Source organism: Lynx canadensis, chromosome F1 (assembly GCF_007474595.2).
Source record: "Lynx canadensis isolate LIC74 chromosome F1, mLynCan4.pri.v2, whole genome shotgun sequence".
NCBI lineage: Eukaryota > Metazoa > Chordata > Mammalia > Carnivora > Felidae > Lynx > Lynx canadensis.
The window spans coordinates 26,203,907-26,222,717 of NC_044319.2; the positions used below are offsets into that span (position 1 = coordinate 26,203,907).

Genomic DNA, 18,811 nt, shown 5'->3' on the forward strand with positions numbered 1-18,811 from the left:
TGCAGAACTTTTTATCTTTAATTTTTTTTTAATGTTTATTTATTTTTGAGGGAGAGGGAGAGACAGAGCGTGAACAGGGGAGGCGTAAAGAGATAGGGAGACAGAATCAGAAGCAGGCTCCTGGCTCCGAGCGGTCAGTGCAGAGCCCGACACAGGGCTCGAACTCACAAGCTACAAGATCGTGACCTGAGCTGAAGTCAGACGCTTAACTGACTGAGCCGCCCAGGCGCCCCACGTTGAAAAACTTTTAATGTGACCTACAGCCATTGGCAAGTCCCTCAAAATGCAGAAGATGCATTACTACAGGTGTCTGGCTCTCTACTTGGACAGGATCACTGGAGGAGCTTTGGAATACCTCGAGAGGGAGCACACCTGATAAAACAGGCCTCAGCGAACAAAGAAGGGAACTGAGTTATAATGTGGAGGTGTTTTTCTAGAATGAGATTCTCTCCAGTAAAACACAAGCTGCCTGCTGCCTGGCTGAGCTGCATTATAACTAAGAACTGCTGTATCTATTTAATGCTTCTGACAAACACTCATTCCTCGAGGTGAAGGGACCAGTGTAATGACACTGTGTGGCCCGGCTGTGCTGTCTGATAAGAAAGAGAGGAGGATCTGGTGCTGCTTACCTTAAAGGACTGTACAAAAGTCCAAAGTAAAATACGGATGGTGTAGCCCTGACGTAGAAGCTTGATAAGACGAGCAGCTCGGAAGAGCTTCAGAAAGCTCATATTGAAGCCACTGGTGTTCACCAGCTGGTGGACCAAAAGGAAGCATATAATTAGTGACATTACGGTCATTTAGCAAAAACTAAGCACTAGTATTTGCATATGTATCCCTCATTCAGATCATGGAATTGGGACACAGATTCTGTCTTGTTTTCAACCCCATCGTCAACTGATGGGCCAGTGAGGACCATCTCTCTAAGCCTTCCCAGGCCTGCACTCTATTCCCAGGTAGAAGGGTATGGGTAGGACCCCAGAAGAGTGCCCTGCATATATCATACAAAACTAGCCTCCCTAGTCTTCTAAGCAGGCCTAGTGGTCCTAATTGCACTTAGATGCCCAAGAACATACCTAATAACCCCTCCAGGACATATGGTGGCCATGTCAACATTCAAAGAGAGTTATGATGAACCCTCCAAGTCTTCTTTAGGATAAACAGTTTTAGGGTAACAATTCAGGTCTAACAACCTTGATGGCAAAGATACTATGCCTCTCTTGGGCCTCCTAAAGAATCTAGCAGGACACTGTGTACACGAGCCCTCTTCTGGTATGGTCTATTGCACTCACCCCATTAGGTAGCTGCTTTTTGAGTCACGCAAATGAAACAGAACCTTCCATGAGATCCAGTCAGTGCCCTCCAATGTTTGCATTTCCTGGTGGATGCTCAGGAATGAGGAAATGAACTCCCAACACCAAGAGGGCTACACATTTGGCTGGACGAGTTAAAAATGGGCTGTACGCACAGAAGGATTTTTTTTTTTTTTTTTGCTATTCCAGGGCCAAGCTTAAAGACAAGGATGTATGAGCCACTCACCTTGCTGTCTGTCAGAATGATTTCTGTGATACTGCCAATCACGGTGATAAAGTCAAAGATATTCCAGGTATCTCGAAAATAGTTCTGCCATGTGAATTCGGTCATGGGAGCATCAGAAAAAGGAGGAAAAGAAATGGTGAAGAGAAACCTTTCATTACATAAGTTTGTAACTTGGAATTAAAACTTGTCAGTTCATGTACAAGGTCATCCTAACTTTGACTTCAGTTTCCTATGTCTAATCGGAAATGCTATTTCTCCTTTACTGATTTGGGCATTTCTCATTTGGGAAGCAGTCTCATCACTACTTGAAGACCTTGTTTTTGAATCTGTCACTAAAAAGCTACATAAAAATATGTAAGAAAGAGATCTGTGGCCAAGAACATTATAAAGTCCAAAAAAAAGGCAAGATCATTGTCACCCATAAGGCAATAAAATTATTTACAATATCACTCTAAGGCTTTCTACAACTTTAAGTCATCTATATTATACCATGTGATTCTATAAATATACAGTTCTGACTTTCAACTATTAATAAAAATCACAGAGATGTTCTAAGTGATTAAAGGTCAAAGATGTGCCAAAAATCTCCTCCTAACTCCACGGGGCAACAGGACAAACAAGACTTCATCTTTCTCCTCTTTCTCTGCTTTATTACAACTTTTGAGTAATAAAATGAGTGTATTGAAGGAAATGGAGGAGAAATAAAGGACCTGGAAGATGCACCAGCCATGTAACACTCTGCTTAACAGAGAGAGGAGGCTTTCCTCCTATCTCCAGTGCTCAGGTGAACACAGACTTTGGACTACATTCCTTAAAAGAAACAGAATACTTGGGTTTCCAAAGTCACTGGCTTGTCCTTGGGCAGCACCTCCCATAGGAGACTCTCAGAGCACAGCTAAAGTTAACTCCCCTACCCTCACAATGAGCATTAGTGAATTTTATGACATGTGCCAGATATGGGGTAGTCCCTTGGCATTCTTTCAGTTCATTTGTGTCTCCCACAGATCCTACAGGTATGTCAAGATCAATATCCTATGTTCATAAAACACTCAGTGGCAGGAGTGGCAAGAAGAGTCAGCAGAGACATGCAGTTGGGAGAGCAAAGGAGTGTGGTAAGAGCAAAGCTACCTTTATTGAGCACCTTCTCAGGACTAGAACCTAAGGACCTTGGGTACATTGCCTAACTGGGTATACACAACAAAGTATATAAACCTCTAAGATAGCTATTGTGATCCTCGTTTTGAAAGACAAAACTAAGGCTTAGAGAGGCTCATCTGCTGGGCATGTAGAGAAACAGGCTACACAGCCTCCCAAACTCACTTTCCATGAAGAGTACCTACTTCCTCAGGAATTGAACTAAGTTGAGTCTCTGAGTTCATAATTTCTCAGGGCTCTACTATTCCCAACCTGGAGTGAGCTTCTTGATCTTAGGCCCTCATACAGTAGAGAGAACACGACTCTAGGTCTTAGAGGACAGAAGCTCTGGATTCCAGGTGAAGGAGCTTTAGTGTAGGGTAGACTAGTAGATTCTTGTGGACAGATCATGGGCTTTCAAGTCAGATTAGACCAGGATCTGAATGCTGGCTCTGCCTTTTAGTAACCTTGGGCAAAGTACTGAATCTTCACGAGCCCTAACCCATCCATACAAGAAACTGTATCACCTATCTAAAAGAGCTGTTATAAGGCTAAAATGAATACTTAATATGGCAAACAATATATGTTCATTCTCTCCCTCTTTTTTCTTCTTCCTTTTTTATTCCCATCCTACTTTCCAATTCTAGTGCCTTTTATTGGGTCATCTTCTTTTTAAGTTTATTTATTTTTCATTTTGAGAGAGAGAGAGAGAGAGAGAGAGAGAATGCATGAATATGAGAATGAGAGGCGCAGGGGACAGAGAGAAAGGGAGAGAGAATCCCAAGCAGGCTCTGTACTGCTTTGAGCCAAACATGGGACTCAAACCCACAGACCATGAGATCATGACCTGAGCCAAAATCAAGAGTCAGATGCTTACATGACTGAGCCACCCAGGTGCCCCTATTGTGTCATCTTTAAAAAAGCTATACCATTTTTCTGAACTTCAATTTCCTCATTTAAATGAACAACATCGACAATGATAATGATGGCATCTGCCATGTGTATTTCAGAGTCACTGAGAAGATCTAACAAAATAGTATACATTAGGATATTCTGGAAACCTAGAGTACTATATCAGTGTAAAGACTTGTTTGGACCTAATGTGCCTTTTAATGGGTGAAAATGCCTCTAGACCTTGAATAAAAATATGGAGGTGAGGGTGGGAAGGAGGCAGACTCTGGGGCCAGTCTAGTTAAGCTTGTAAGTATGTATTCAGCATTCACCATAATTAACACACAGTTGGGGACTTAAGTCACAGACAATGTCAATGGTACATGCAAGTAATCAAGATGCATAGAAAAACTTTCCCTGTTGCGGCACCAGCTTCTCCCTCACTCTGCTCACCCTGCTCACGGCTAGACCGTATTATAAAGACATCTTTGTTGGTGGCAGTTTCTTTTTACTTTTTTATTTCCTCGAGTCTCAAAATACTCAAAGGGGAGTCAAGCAAACAACAATAGAGCCACCTGCAATGGGTTCTCTTCAACTCCCCTCCCCAAACCATCAAGTTAATGACTTTTCAAAGACCCATCAGGAGACCAAAAGCAGCCCCTACAATCAACACTCACAATTATCAGGCCCAGCCCAAAGTCCCTGCTAAAACCGCTACCAGACAAGCCTTTTTTCAGATAATAAGCAAAGTTTCTTTCCTTGCAGGGAAAGCCACATACACACACAATTTGAAATGGTAGCTCACACACTAAATAAGTGTGAAACAGCTGTCAAGTGGGTTTATCTGCATCCCACTGATCTCACTGTAAACGCTGAAGCAAGGAGGGGGGGTGCAGAGAGAATTATTTTGTTTATAGGACACTGAAGCAAAGGGCTAGGTTTGCTTAACACTGTTGAGAGCAGATGCAAGAATGTGCCAAGCAATTATAATTAATAGTTGAAGAAAAGTAAAAGACTCATACAAGAAAAACTCATCCCAATCCCCCTCAAACCTAATTCCAGTATACATACCTATCAACCTCTCTCTCCCTCCCTCTCTCTCCCTCCCCCCCCCCTCTTTCACACACACACACACACACACACACACACACACACACGCATGCACTTTAAAGGTCATTAGCCTTTGTAAACTTAAGCAATGAACATTTATTTTTGTAGGCAGAAATTACGCTTCATGTAACTAACGGGAGAAGGACAATTAGGTAAAATCTAGTATCTGCTATGTTTGAGGCTAAGAGGGACAGGTATTTTCCCATATGAATTATAAAATCTCATACCTTTTACCAATAAACAACACTTGAGGCTTATTAGTCCAATCTTTGTTTGGTTCCGATCAACAAATAAATTGTAGTTCTAGCAAGACCCAATGACTGTCACCCTTAAACCACTGACAGAACCTGAAAGGACCAGAACTGATGGCTAGGTGAGTTTGGAGCTGGGGATCCTTTGCCCTTTCTCCTAACACCCTCACACATCCTCTTGTCTTTATGGCAGTTTATTGAGAGTTGAAACAGGCCCACAATTAGGTCAGGTGAACCATTTTTGGAATAGTGGTAACCACCCCCCTTCCAACAAAGGCTGGGAATGCATCCAAAATGAAGGGAAGACAAGTGTGATGCTGGGATAAATGCCATGACATACCAAGAAGCCAAACGCGATGATCTTTAGGACACATTCCAGAGAAAACACCATGGTGAAGGCAATATTCAGGTACTTCAGGGCCAGTTCATAGGTACAGGGAGCAGAGTAGTACTGCCAAGAAGAGAAAAGAGGAGAAAAAGAATCAAACCCTTAAGGTGAGGGGGTTATTCTTTGTCACTGAGGCTGGCCATCTCTCATCCCTGCCCTTGGGGGACACTCTGGTGTGTGGTGTCAGAGGAGAGACGTGCATCGAGTGCTGGAGAGAAGGACGATGGATCCCATGTAGCAGAACAAAACAAAACAGAGGAGAGCACAGACCATGCCTAGCTGTGGCTACTTATTAGCAAAATAGCCAGTCTTCCTAGAGATGAAGGTGGGCAGGATAGAAACATTTTCTGGAGTTAATTACTTTACCAGTTTTTATTAAATAAGATCAAACCTCTTCCAACACTCCTTTAGAACCCCATGATCACCTAGATCACACATTTCCACTCTTGTCTGAATCTGACTGAATCTGACTGCCATCAGCATCTCTGGTCCTGGGAGCTACTGTACTTCTTTGCTACAATGTGTCTCATTGCATTTTGCTCCAAAGATCCAGAAGCTGGGCTGTTGAATGGGACAAGATCAAAAAGAGATTCCACAGTGTTAAAGGAGGTAAGGAGGCAACAGACTTGAATGCTGGAGTGTCTGCCCAGTGTCTCGAGTGCACATGTAATTGCTCTGTGAGGGAACGGGCCCCAAGGCTCAGTCTCCTGAATGCCTGCAAGCCACCACCCCCTCACCTTCATCATCAGCACGACGGTGTTCAAGGCGATCATGGCCATAATGGTGTACTCAAAGGACGGCGACACCACGAAGTGCCAGACGCGGTACTGGAAGGTATGCCTGTTCTGCGGCATGTAGCGGGTGAGAGGTTTGGCACTGATGGCGAAGTCGATGCACGCCCTCTGAAGGAAAGTCACAGCTATTAGCTCAAGCTCAAGTTCCCTAAACCTTGCACATTGGTGGGCTCTCTGTTAGGTGGCTAGAAAAACAGGACAGTGTATGAAAACAAAGATAGGGCTAGACAAGCAAAAGGAAAGACGGCAACAGGGATTATGTAGACAAAACTACAGGTGCATGGTCACTTTAACTGTACACAGCACTGGGATATCATATGGGATATGGACTTTATGGTTCCTAGTAATGTCCTTTTACACAGCCTGTGGCTGAGATGATTAGGCAGGAAGCCTTACCTGATGCTCTCGGTCAGAAGTAAAACTCTATCTCCCTAGGCATTCCCAGAGCACTTTATTTGTATTTCTCTCATAGTCTCTAACAGTCTCTGGTTCCTTTCCATTACAAAAATAATAGCTCGACAATGTGCCAGAACTATGCTTGTTACTGGAAAAGCAGCAATAAGCAAGTCATATTCCCTATCCTTATAGCAAATACATGCCACAGAGGGACAGAGCCAGGTACGCAAATGTCTTAATGTTGTAAATTTGGCACACATCTTTTACTACCACCTCTAGACTACTCACGGCATAAGGGTAGGGACTACATCTTAAATCTTCCAGTTCTCTGTGCCTCATGCCTAAGTCTTAAGAGAGCGGATTCTTAAAAAAAAAAAAAAATGTTTACTTAATGACTGAATAACTAATCTTTCCCATCTCTTTGTTCTTTTTCATAAAGTCAAGAAAATTCAGTCTTCCTTCCTACCACTGCTGTCCAAGAGCCCTTTCTGGAGCCCCTGCTGTCCCATGCTCTAGACCACTTATTTTTACCTCGTTCTTCTCCAGGCTGCACTCCTCCATCATCTTGTCTCCTTGCTCCTGGAAGGTGATGATGATGAGAGCCACAAAGATATTGACAAAGAAGAAAGGGAAGACCACAAAGTAGACCACGTAAAAGATGGACATCTCCATGCGGTTGCTGCGGCTTGGTCCTCGGTCTTCCTCTGTCACATCGACAGAATGCTGTAAGACTCTGTAGGGACAGAATGAGGGGGCTTGGATGGTGGATGGAAATCTTGGCAGTGGCTCTGACTCAAGGCTTCATTAGGAGATGTGCCACCTATTATATTTTCTTATATGAATTCTTTGACTTTGCAGATCCACCATAATTTTTAGGGTCCATAATCAAGGTGGTGAAGATCCAGTGACCCCAGATCCACTGCTTTTTCTATGCCCTGTTCCATCATGCATCCAACTGCTAAACAACAGAGTGACATTAGTTTATAGCTTAGGTTGTCATATTCAATACCAAGAGACCCCTGGACTTCCTGGCATACTGCCAACTAGAGTATGCTGCCACCAGAAAGTGGGGTCTTAATAATTGCCAAGTCTCTGAAAAATCAGACATCAGCAGCCTAAGAAACTGCATTCTGTTGTCTTCTTCATAGAGGTGTGACCACAGAAAGTGTCTCTGAGTCTTCCAACTCATTCTTAACCCTCAATCCCAAGGTGAAGGGCCAACGTGGAGGATAAATGTATTCAAAACAGTCCCCAGGGAATTCTTCTAAGGGGTGGAGAGCCATTCAAAACTCATTTGCTCTACAAGAGTCAGATGACTCCACTCAACTCAATTGGCTAAAACAAGAAGAGTTTCAAACATCTCTGACTTTGTTATCTCCCTCTTGATTTTTGCTTTAAGTTTTTTCATTCCTCCTCTCTTCCAGCTCTCACCCACTCATAACCACTTACTTTCCCTGGTATAATAACAAAGGGTTAGCCTCATTCATCTTGAATAAGCTTCTCAAGGCAACCACGTGGCCCTATCCCAGCTCACAGACAAGCATGCCAACTCAAACCCATCACTCACTGAGGCCATCCTTCCCCTGTGGAGACAGTGAAGAGGGTCAGCAGGGCCCAGATAATGTTGTCGTAGTGGAATTCATGGCGCTTCCATTCCCGGCCTTTCACCTCCATCTTGTTTTTTTCATGATCTACATAGTTGCCTCTAAAACCAGAGTACAAATGAAATAGGGCCTCTTCACTACAGCTTGTGGGAGAGTAAGGAAATTCTACAAACTTCAATCATGTGGCTAAGTCATAATCAGGATACAAATGCAAGGAAGAAAGCAGTGTATTATTAAAGGCAGTCTATCATTGCAGAATAAAAGTGGTATTAGGTGCCCAGTAGACATGGAAGATGAAATCCTAATCTTTTACTAGTCACCATGCAACCTTGAGCAGTTTAAACTTCCTGAGCCTCAGCTTTCACATCTAGAGTATGTAAATGAAACCTATCTCAAAAGGTCACTGTAAAGATTGATAATGAAAAACAGTATGTAAAATGCCATGTACTGTGTGTGACACAAAAGTTTAGCAGTTTCCTATTTTGCCTTTTTTCCTAAAAGAAGAAGTGAGAGATGGGTAAGAGAGAAAGAGAAGACCTATCTGTGGAGGGTTAAGTGGGCATCACTGGAACATGCTTTAGCAGAAAGTGAGTGGCTTGTGCTGGCTGCACGTACATGCACTCCTTCTCTGTGTCCTTGGAACTGTCCGTGCAATAAAAGAACTTTCCCTTGAAGAGCTGAACTGCGATGACAGCGAAGATGAACATGAAGAGCTTGTAGACAATGAGTATGTTGAAGACATTCTTCAAGGAAGTCACCACGCAATCAAAGACAGCCTGCAAAGAGAAGTAAAGAGCATTGTATGTCCCTGGAATGGCCTGGAATTGCCTAGAGCGGAGCTAGGGCCACATCACCACCAGCCAGCCCCACTGAGAAGGTGCCTCAGGAGATATCACCTTACTAAGAAGTGACCTCATGGGATTCAGAGGTGGCTTCCAAACTGGTCATGACTGCCAGGACCTACCACCTGGAAGGGCACATGTGCTCTGAAACTGAAAGTAAACCCCAAAGCAGTAGAGGCCAAAAGGCACCAGGCAGTGGTGGAAGTCCTTTGTGGGATCCCAATAGGTGTACTCCAGTTAGTGGGAGGCACAGAAATCTATCGCAGAAAGGATCTCTGAGAGCATTTAGCCCATTTTAGCCATTACATGGCTTGTCCCTAACCTTACATCTATTTGGTGACCTTCTTAGATTTGGTTTATATATTGCATGCATATGGTTTTCTCTTTACCTTTCTAAATGGATCAGAGAGCGCAGTAAATTACACCTTTATTTTAGTGATAATTTGAATTAATCCATACATTCAATCAAAATATGTTCAATACTTCACATGTAAATGTTCTCTAGCTTAAAGCCAGCTGTACTGGGGATGAAGAGTCAACAGGTGATGTAGGAAGGGATGGAGAGCAGCCTTCCCATAGAGAAGGGAGGACTGGGTGGACAGAATCAGACTGGTGCTTCGGTCACAAGCCTGGATGTCACTCTGCAGAATCCATTCTAGTCCCTGAGCTGTGGGGAGTTACACAGGAATTCGACACATTTCAAGCCATTTTTAGGTTATTTTCTAGGTTTTTAGGTTTAGCTCACTGGAGAGTTGAGCCCCATGGTGGGACTGCATTTGTGCAGTTGCCACATTGGTACAGTTGTTTCTTCACAGCGCTGGGTGACTATCGCTGGTTTAATTAGCTCAACACTGCGGGGTATGTAAGCGGCACGCAGCCTTGTAGAATCATCAGAGCCACCTACACTTCCCCCAGGTGATGGAGCTGCAGAGAAAGCAAGAAGCCAGCGCTTCCTAATTAAGTGGAATTAGCCAAGGCTGGGGTCGCATTCTCCAGCCTATTAACTAATCTCATTATGTGGTCTGCAATCTCCTTAGGACCCCAACATAGCTCAGAAAAGAAGAGACCGTTGGAGCCTGGGCTGCAGCTAACAACATTGGTTAAGGCCTCAGCCCCCTGGCGGTATTGTTGGGGTGGAGCAGAAAGGAATGAATATTTATGGACATGGACCGAGGCCTGGAACAATGCTGGGTCTATTACCAGGTACAAGGTTGTAGTGAACAGTGTGTGTAGCCCCTGAAGACCATGCTCAGGCCTGGTGCTGTGGCTCACTCTGGCTGGCCGTGTGGCCTGGGCATCAGGGAGTGGACCTCAGGGCTGTGAACCAGGCATCCTGGCCTCCTTCCTCAGGGTGGCTAACTCTCACTCACAGGAATTCAGGAGGAAAAACTTTTTCCCCAGTGAGGCTTCAGCTTCTGTTCACAGCAGTATATGTGTGGGGGGGAGGAGGGTTCAATGTGTTAACCAACTGGACTTGAATGGTAAAGCACACCCTGAGGGCAGGAAGGCTCAGCCAGGGAAGAAGCCCCAGGAGGGTTGAGCAGGGAGACACTGGTTAGAAAGGAGGAGAATCAAGGTAATATACCTATGGAAGTGCAGGCCCTGGAAACAGGAAGAACTTAATCCATGTCAGCTCCTCCCCATTCTCTGCTTCTGCCAAAAATGACTATGTTCTTGGGCAAGTTGCTGACCTATCTGTGCCTTAAAAATATGAAGGGGCAGGGCTAGTAAATCCTTTCCTTCTCTAGAATTACCCATCCCTGGTTACTCAGCATGACCTGCTGTTCGGCCACAACACAGTTAGAAGACTTCTACTTCCATTTTGGTGTTCTGGGTCCACCTTAATGACACAGGGTGCTTTCTGGGTGACATGCCACAGCCAGAGTATGTATAAAATACCACCTGGGTCTGGACCCAAGAGGCCAAAGCCCCCTCATAGATTTCTTGGCATGTTGGTTATTTTTCTTTTAAACAAAGACCTTTCACTCAGGCCGATGAAAGGACCCCAGTCCCTGTGTGAGCCAAAGGACTATTCTCAGAAATAATTCTCTGAAAGCAGGCTGACCACGGCTAAAGACAAGATGGGAGAAGGGGACTCGGAAAACCTTACCTTGAGCTTGGGCAAGCGCTTGATGGTCTTCAGCGGTCTCAGAACTCGGAGCACCCTCAGAGATTTGATGGTCTTGATGTCCCGCCCCTTGTTAGTTCTGCAGGGGAGAGGCCCCCAGGGATCAGAAGACAGGGGGAGAAATGAAAGTGGCATTCACACTACCGCATTAACAACAACAAGGTAAAACGGGGGATAGTGAGGCAAGAGGCCAGATATTGGGTCAGAGTAGACCCCCTTCAGGAAGACCCCACAAAAAATTCAATTCACTCCCTATTTTGAACACACTCTTATGCGCGTGTGCGTGCACACACACATGCACACTCATGTATATTCACACAGAAGAACACGTGAGCACACACAAAGTCATCCATGTAATAAGTATTTTAATAAACACTTCCTCTCCCCAATGCCTAGAGTAATGCTGGTTATTAACACATTAGCAGAATAGGAATGGAAGAGAGATCGACTATGGAACATGACTGGCAATCCATTCTGGATCCCCATGGTGCCTGGTCTGGTGCTTCTTGAGTAGCAGGCTCTCAAATGATATTCGTTGAATGGACTGGGAACCCCTGGTTGAAAGCAAGTCTCATCAGAGGACTTAAGCTAGTCCTTTCCTTGACTCTACATTTGCCACCTTGGCAGAACTCATTAGTTCAGGGGAGAACAGGGTGGGGAAGGGCAGTAGGGACAGGACACCCCTGCTGTGTTGGCTGCCGCTTCCAGAGAAAGCATGTCACGTAGGCTTCCTGCCAGGACGCTGGCTCACACTACCTGCGCATGGCTGGCTCCTTCCGCGGTCCCTTCTCATCGGAGGTGCCCTATACCTAGCACAAGCTGCAGAGAGCCATACAGTTGGAGAAGGCCCAAACTCCAGTCCCTGCCCACCTTTATCCTTGCCCTACAGCTAATGAGCTTCCCTATTCAGCCACTTGGAAATGTTTGCTCCTAATAGATAAAATATGCTTCCCTTTTTAGTTTTAGGAATGAAATGAATAAATCAACCTGCATTTCTCCCTCCACCCTTCTTATCCCCTGAGATCTTTGCATTCAATTCACACAATTGCAATTTGTAAAAGACACAGATGGTAGGAAATGAGACTCTAAAGACTGAGCTCAGGCTCTGGTTCTTTCCTCATGTTGGCCCAGAGTACCATTACACCAACAGTCCGGGGAAATGGGATCCAGAGCATCAGATGGGAACTACAAGGGCTTCTGCCTGCCTTTTACCCTGTCCTTCCGCCGTACACGGCATCCCCTCTGACAGGGAGATAAAAGATCATTTTCTTCCACAGAAGGCAAGGTAGGAAGAAGACATTTAATAGAATTCAAGGAATGTTGGCTTTGCTCAGAATGTGAATTTAAAGACCCTCTTAATGGCTGTAGGCCATGGCCTGTAAGCCACTTTTATTCCATTTGAACTCTTAATACAGATAATCCAAAAATATTGCATTATCAGGTCTTTTGCATCCAGGGGTTTTGTATATTTTATAAACTCTTTTACTGTATTACATTCATATAGCTACCTACCTAAAAAAGGCAACTTCTAAGCCAAATACATACCTCAACCAATAAGAAGAAGGCTTGGTGACTCCTCACTTTTGTTCTCTTGGTTGTCAGTGAGAACTTAACCACTCGTATAAACTCACCGCTCCTTTCTCAACGAGCAGGCTCCTTCCCTCCCAACTGTACTTGCACCCTCCTCCAAGCCCACTTCCCGTATTCTTTACTTCAAAGAAAAGAGAAAACAATATTTACCCCAAGGCGTTCCTATGGAGGATCCAAGCAGAAAGCAGTTTAAAAAAAAAAAAAAAAAAAAAAAGGAGGAGGGGTGGAGAGAAGGAAACAGTTAGAAAACTTCAGGGAGGACAGGGAACCTTACAGCGACAGGGAATTGGACAAGCACAGGCCCAGGAGATCCCGCTTACAGCCTTGGCACTTGCAGAGTCCACACGCTTTGTGAAAGGAAGGGCCAGCGCACCATTTGCTCCACACCCCCCTCTCCAACCTGGAAAGGCAAAGGCCCTTTGCAAGCACTAGTGAAGCTGTCTCTAACCAGATGGCATTCCCCACAATGTGCTTTCTTTCATGGAGCCCAGTCTATTGATGTTTTCTAAATATAGCCTTTTACTTCCTTAGTAGTCTTCAGACAAACTCAATTTCCAGGGAATTTATAAGAAACCAGGAGAGAGGAATTACTCCTCTGCTCTGGGCCAGAAACTCTATTGGGAAAGGCATATCATGCCATAGTGGTGTATCTATGCTTATGAAGGAGTTCATTTGCAGTGGGGCACACAGTCACTCTGTCAGGGATAGCATGACCTCTCTCAAAAGCACAGATGAGCAACACCCTAAAACCATTCAAAATATAGGGGAAGGCATAGTCTTCAAGGTCCTGACGTCACACAGAGGATGGCTTTGATAAATTAAATGACCGACTGTCTATCATGAGTTTTTGCTGTGCAGCTTGAAGAAAAATCATCCCAGCTCTATTTTGAGGCTTTCCAATAACAAAAAGGGTGAGAGCATAAATATGTAATACTTAAGATAGAAATAATGAGAGCCAACTTTCTGAATATTAATTCTTGGCTAGACTCTATGCTAAGAACTTTTAGTGTGACTCTTTATTTAGACTTTCTAATAACTTTAGGACATAGGAATGACTATCCCCAAGACTATATGATGGTTGGAGCTCTTGCTCTGAACCAGTAAACCTCTGCAGCATGTTTTGGTTCCAAGCTCTGTCAAACAGCTCACCAAATTTCTAGACCTGGAAAAGGCCCCTGAAATACACTTAATTGCAAAGGAAACTGCATACCCAGGAAGATGTGCCTTGCATAAGATCACTAAATAAGTGAGCCACATTGCCACTGGTGAACCTGTCTGCAGCCATGTAGAACTGTCTAGAATTCAGGCTGCGGTTCTTAGTTGCTGGTTGCTCTAAACGGTACTTTTTCTCCTTTCTTAATTTTTTTTGATGTATCACAAACCTAGGTTACATCACTATATGTCACAAGCAAAGACTTCTAATCATTATTTTACTCAGTAAATGATGTCATATTCAAAATTACATTAATTTTCACTATAATTGCCAAACTAATGTTTATTTGGGAATTAAACCCAAGGTTTTATAAATCTTACATTGCTCATGTGACGCCCTCTGAGTGTTCAGAAGGCAAAGATAATATCTTCCCCTGAGCTATCACAGTGTCTTCTCATACACGAGCCTGGACTCACGGTGGATTGGTCCAACACACCTGTATCCACTCATATAACAGCACTGATGGAGTCCTTAGCATATGTCAGGTACTCTTCTAGGTGTGGGTTTACCACCGTAAATAAAACAATTGAGGTCCCTAGCTTCTTGAAAGTTACCACGTCTAGTAGGGAGAACAGACCTCAAGTAAACAAGCAAACAAATAAAAGTATAATTGCAAGCTACATGCCATGGGAAAATGTAATCACTTGATTGAAAATTTCACCAAAACAACTACATAGGTCACCTTCCTTTCCCCAGTCTACATTCATCTTAAGGAAAAGCTTAGGGAGACTCTTCCATATCCCTAAAATGAGAGAACAGAGTAGGATCAATGGATGGGCAGGTGATTTAGGGTCACACACTCCAGGCTTTTACCTGTTGCTTAGCCCAGGTCCTCAACTCTGAGACCTTTATGTCCAGTAGCATCTGAACGGGTTCTCAGAGGTTCATACTCACAGATGCCCATTTTATGAAGGAAGGCCCCAAATTTCTTGCTCTTCCCACACACCTGGATAAAGGACAGAATTTGTTCTCTATAATTAATTTTGCTCCAGGATCCTAGTAAAATATTCTGCTACGGAACAAAGAGCATCTCTGACCCATTGCTCGTATGATGTGTGTGTCTCTTGTTTTGGACAATGGGGTTCCTTAACAGCACACTCTGATCTCAACAACTGATTGTAGCTGCCAATATACAGCAGGGGTTGGGAGAGAGATTTGTCCCCTCCTGACTCCCACAGAGTTGAGCCAGGGATAGTAATAAGACAGAGGCCCAAAGCAAAATAAAGATTAGTCATTGCTCTGCACATTGTTCAAACAGGAGGAGCCACTGAAAAGCTCTGATTTTGAGTGGTTGAAGAAAAGCACACTCGCTTCTCAGTTTTGTTAACATATGTTCAGCACTGATTTGAAAACTGCCATTTGAAATGAAAAGAATACTGGATAACAAAGCCACAGAATCCAGAAATGCCTCAACAACTTAGCACCAATATTAATTTTAACATTAATTAAAACATATCATAATTTACACATACACTAGGCTAAAGTACCTTTACCAAAGTCATGCATACAAGTTATTTAAGCCATTATCAAAGCTAACAAGATTGTAAGGGAAATGTTTTATCAAACCAGGGGACAAACTCTTAAAGCACTTTAAACTGAGGCACATTATTTTTGAAATAATTCATGTGCTTTTTTACAAATCATTTAAATATAATCATTTGATAACACTTTGTTAGTCTCTGCTACTTCATGTATAATCAGAATTTTTTTTTTATACTGCCTAGCTAATTACTGAAATTTATCAGGTCTAAAAATTAACTCTCATGTTAAAATTTGAGGATAATTTCACATGGTAGGATGTACTGATCCCACCTTAATTGGGACTCATTTGGGCCACCCATTTTCCCCACGCCTTTCCTACTTATTTGGTAAGTTACTGGCTGCTCTCCAGGAAAAAAAAAGTCACATTTCTCTTACGTCTCATCAGTAAAAGATGAGACTTTTCCAGCTCAATTGTCAAGTTGCCCTCCAGATCTTTCATGTATAATCACACATCATTCACTGTAATTTCACTCTTCAGTTTCCAGCGCCCTCCCTTCCAACCCTTTCTCAAAGGACATGTTCTCAAAGTGATTTCTGCAAGGAACCACTCTTTCCATGGGGGACAGAGTCGGGGTCTGAAGAGCTCTTCCTCCTTAAGTGGAATAGCCTTCTGCCCTCCCCCATGAGTCCCAGAGAGAACAGCACAGGGATTTGAGGGAATCTCTTGCATGAGAAGAAGGAGCCTCCAGGCTTGCTGGAGTGTAAGGCGGGAAGAGGAGGTCACACTGTGAGGAGCCTTGAGCCTTGCTAAAGTGTCTGGGACTATTATTTGGTAGGCAATAATAACAAAAATTTAATATGCACTTGCTAAGTATTTGGCACTATATCAGACACTGAATATATTTTATCTTGTCTCTCACAAGACCAAAACACAGTTATTTTTAATTCCCGCTATGGATGAGGAAATAGAGACAGTTAAGGCAGCGAATAATTCGTCATGCTGGGATTCAGAACTAAGTCAGGCTCTGAAATCTACGTCCTTATTTGTGATGTTACAGTGCTTTTTCATATGGGAATCACAGGGGGTTTTAACCAAAGAAGGAACAGCAAAAGAAAGCAGTTCCTGAGCTCAAATATTGACCTATCTATCCTCTGTTAACCTTAATCAGTCTAGGGTCTGCAAGGGTTCATGGAAAGAAAAAGGTACAGATGGAATAGCAAGATGGACAGGGTCAGGGACGCCCTTCTTAATCTGGTCCATATGTCTTGTCTGTCTCTAAGCAGAGACAGATGGACCTGTAGGCTGAGGAGAGATCCACACCAGGCCCCCAAGTTGAGTTTACAGGGGTTAATGGCTTAGAAATAACTACAACAACAGAGGTAGAAGGAAGTTTAATGTGACAGAGAAAGCCCCTAAACTTGAAATAAAAAGCACCAGTTGTTTAAAACTGGTTTTGCAACTAGTCCAATGAGTCAAAGTAGTTAAAGTCTCCAGCAATCTGCTTCTCAACTATAAAACTTCCGAGTGATAAATCAACTAGTGAGAAAGCACTTTAAAAATTCTAAAGACCCATGGAAATGATAGTTTACCTCTTTGCGTTGGCAATTCTAGTCTCCAGAGAAAAGTCTAGAAACTGTAAGGTAAGGCTAGGTCATCTATTTGTGTATTCTTCTTCCTCACCCATACCTCAGCATTGCTTGGGGTCTCCCATGAGCCCTAAATCCTTTGTGACTCTGCCAACTTTCTTTGCTCTGTGACCAGGACACTAACTCTATGCTAAGTGGTTAGTGCATAGTACTTTCCTTCTTGCAAATGCATCTCAGTGAGCTCCCTGTACACATTCAGCATTGCTCCTGAAAACTTTCTCCTTTGCAAACGCTGCACCATGCTGTAACTGGAAGGTCTAAGCACTGAGGAGCAGGAGACAGCAAAGTCCCTTACCGTCTCCTAGCAGTTTTGTTATTTGGTCTGGGGAATGGTGATTTTGCTTCTTAGTGTTCACATTCTCTACATACCCTAGATCCCTCATATGCTGATCTTCCCGAGAAGGCCTTGGTGCTGGAAAAGTCCAGCCAATACACTCCCCTATGCTGTGGCTCTGTGAGTGTGGATTAAGCAGATGGCTTGCAGGTCACACGGTCTGAGTGGATCCTTCCCTAGTCCCATCATGACATCTGCTCTGGGCTATTCTAAAACTTACTTTTAAATCCGGAGGGCACTGTGGTGGATTTCTACTCATCCTGCAGGACTGCGCTGTTCCTCCATCTGTGAAGGCTTGCCTCACGTGCAGGGTGTTTCTTGCATCTGAGGCTGGTTAGCCAAATTGTTGGCTACTATGTGAATGGGGCTGTGTTCCCTGACTGGACCGTCTCATTTTGCTTGGTTATGTGGCCACAGGCTGAGGTCCATTTATAATCAACCATCTCCCAAATTTGTGCTTGTTAATAAAGAGAATTGCTTGGGCATTCACACCCATTGCCTACATATGATAAAGGTCTCCAAATGCACATTCCCCAGCAGCACCAGTGGTGTATATAACAGACAACGCGTTTTTCAGTGTTCGTCAAAAAAAACCCAAAACAAAACAAAACAAAACAAAACAAAACAAAACAAAACATGCATGCTGGGGCTTAATGCCAAGAGCAGGTAGACTGAGAACTTATCTCTTTCAGGCATCCCCTCCATGTGGCTCCTACTCTGTCACCCCTAATTCATGCCAAAACCCATTTTCTATGTCTTCTTACATGTTTGTTTATTTTGAGAGAGAGACAGAGACAGAGTGAGAGAGTGAGAGAGAATGAACAAGTGGGCAAGGGTCAACAAGAGAGGGAGAGAGAATCCCAAGCAGGCTCTATGCTGATAGCACAGAGGCCAACGCAGGGCTCAATCTCATCAACGATGAGATCATGACCTGAGCCAAAATGAAGAGTTGGACACTCAACTAACTGAGCCACACAGACACCCCCAAAACCTGTTTTTCAAGGCAGCTCAGATACAATCCAGCAGTAGGCTGGACTTCACAGACTGATAACGGTTTGTCAACACAAATAATTAAAAAAAATAGCAACCCCAAGACTTCACAGCCATTCATCACCTTTAGTGTTCCTGCCTGGGCAGAAAGTCATGGTAAGTCACTCTCGAGGTGACTCTTAAGGCTGGAGTCTCGAGAAACAACATCCTTCTCTCTGCTTGCTGCTGGAAATTTCCAATTCCAGCTCAGCCAGCATCCTAAATCCACAGTTAATTGGCTACCTGATGGCTAAATTTAATTTTAATCCTTCATTTTCTTCCACAGAACAGTGGGACTGGATGACCTGTCTGGCTCAATGGTAAATGGGTCTTCTCTGCATGAAGCAGGACTGTGTCCACTCCTTTTCTTCCCCCACAAGATGAATGTGTAGGCACAGCTTCCTTTGGGAGACACCCCTCTCGGTTCTAGAAAAATAGG

The 18,811-nt window shown here is 43.7% G+C and overlaps 1 protein-coding gene across 5 annotated transcripts in view; it reads right to left on the bottom strand.

Annotated features, from left to right (window-relative positions):
- CACNA1E (calcium voltage-gated channel subunit alpha1 E) overlaps positions 1 to 18,811 on the bottom strand; it is a 319,528-nt gene that overhangs the window by 39,781 nt on the left and 260,936 nt on the right. For 4 of the 5 annotated variants that reach the window (XM_030302660.1, XM_030302659.1, XM_030302658.1 and 1 more), the window contains 9 exons: positions 12,818 to 12,829; positions 11,060 to 11,156; positions 8,723 to 8,883; positions 8,071 to 8,208; positions 7,035 to 7,236; positions 6,051 to 6,215; positions 5,266 to 5,376; positions 1,540 to 1,623; positions 630 to 755 (listed from right to left, as the gene is read on the bottom strand). In XM_030302660.1, coding sequence (XP_030158520.1) covers positions 630 to 755; positions 1,540 to 1,623; positions 5,266 to 5,376; positions 6,051 to 6,215; positions 7,035 to 7,236; positions 8,071 to 8,208; positions 8,723 to 8,883; positions 11,060 to 11,156; positions 12,818 to 12,829 — 1,096 coding nt within the window. The remainder of the gene's footprint in view (positions 1 to 629; positions 756 to 1,539; positions 1,624 to 5,265; positions 5,377 to 6,050; positions 6,216 to 7,034; positions 7,237 to 8,070; positions 8,209 to 8,722; positions 8,884 to 11,059; positions 11,157 to 12,817; positions 12,830 to 18,811) is intronic. The other variant, XM_030302655.1, reaches the window with a different exon arrangement.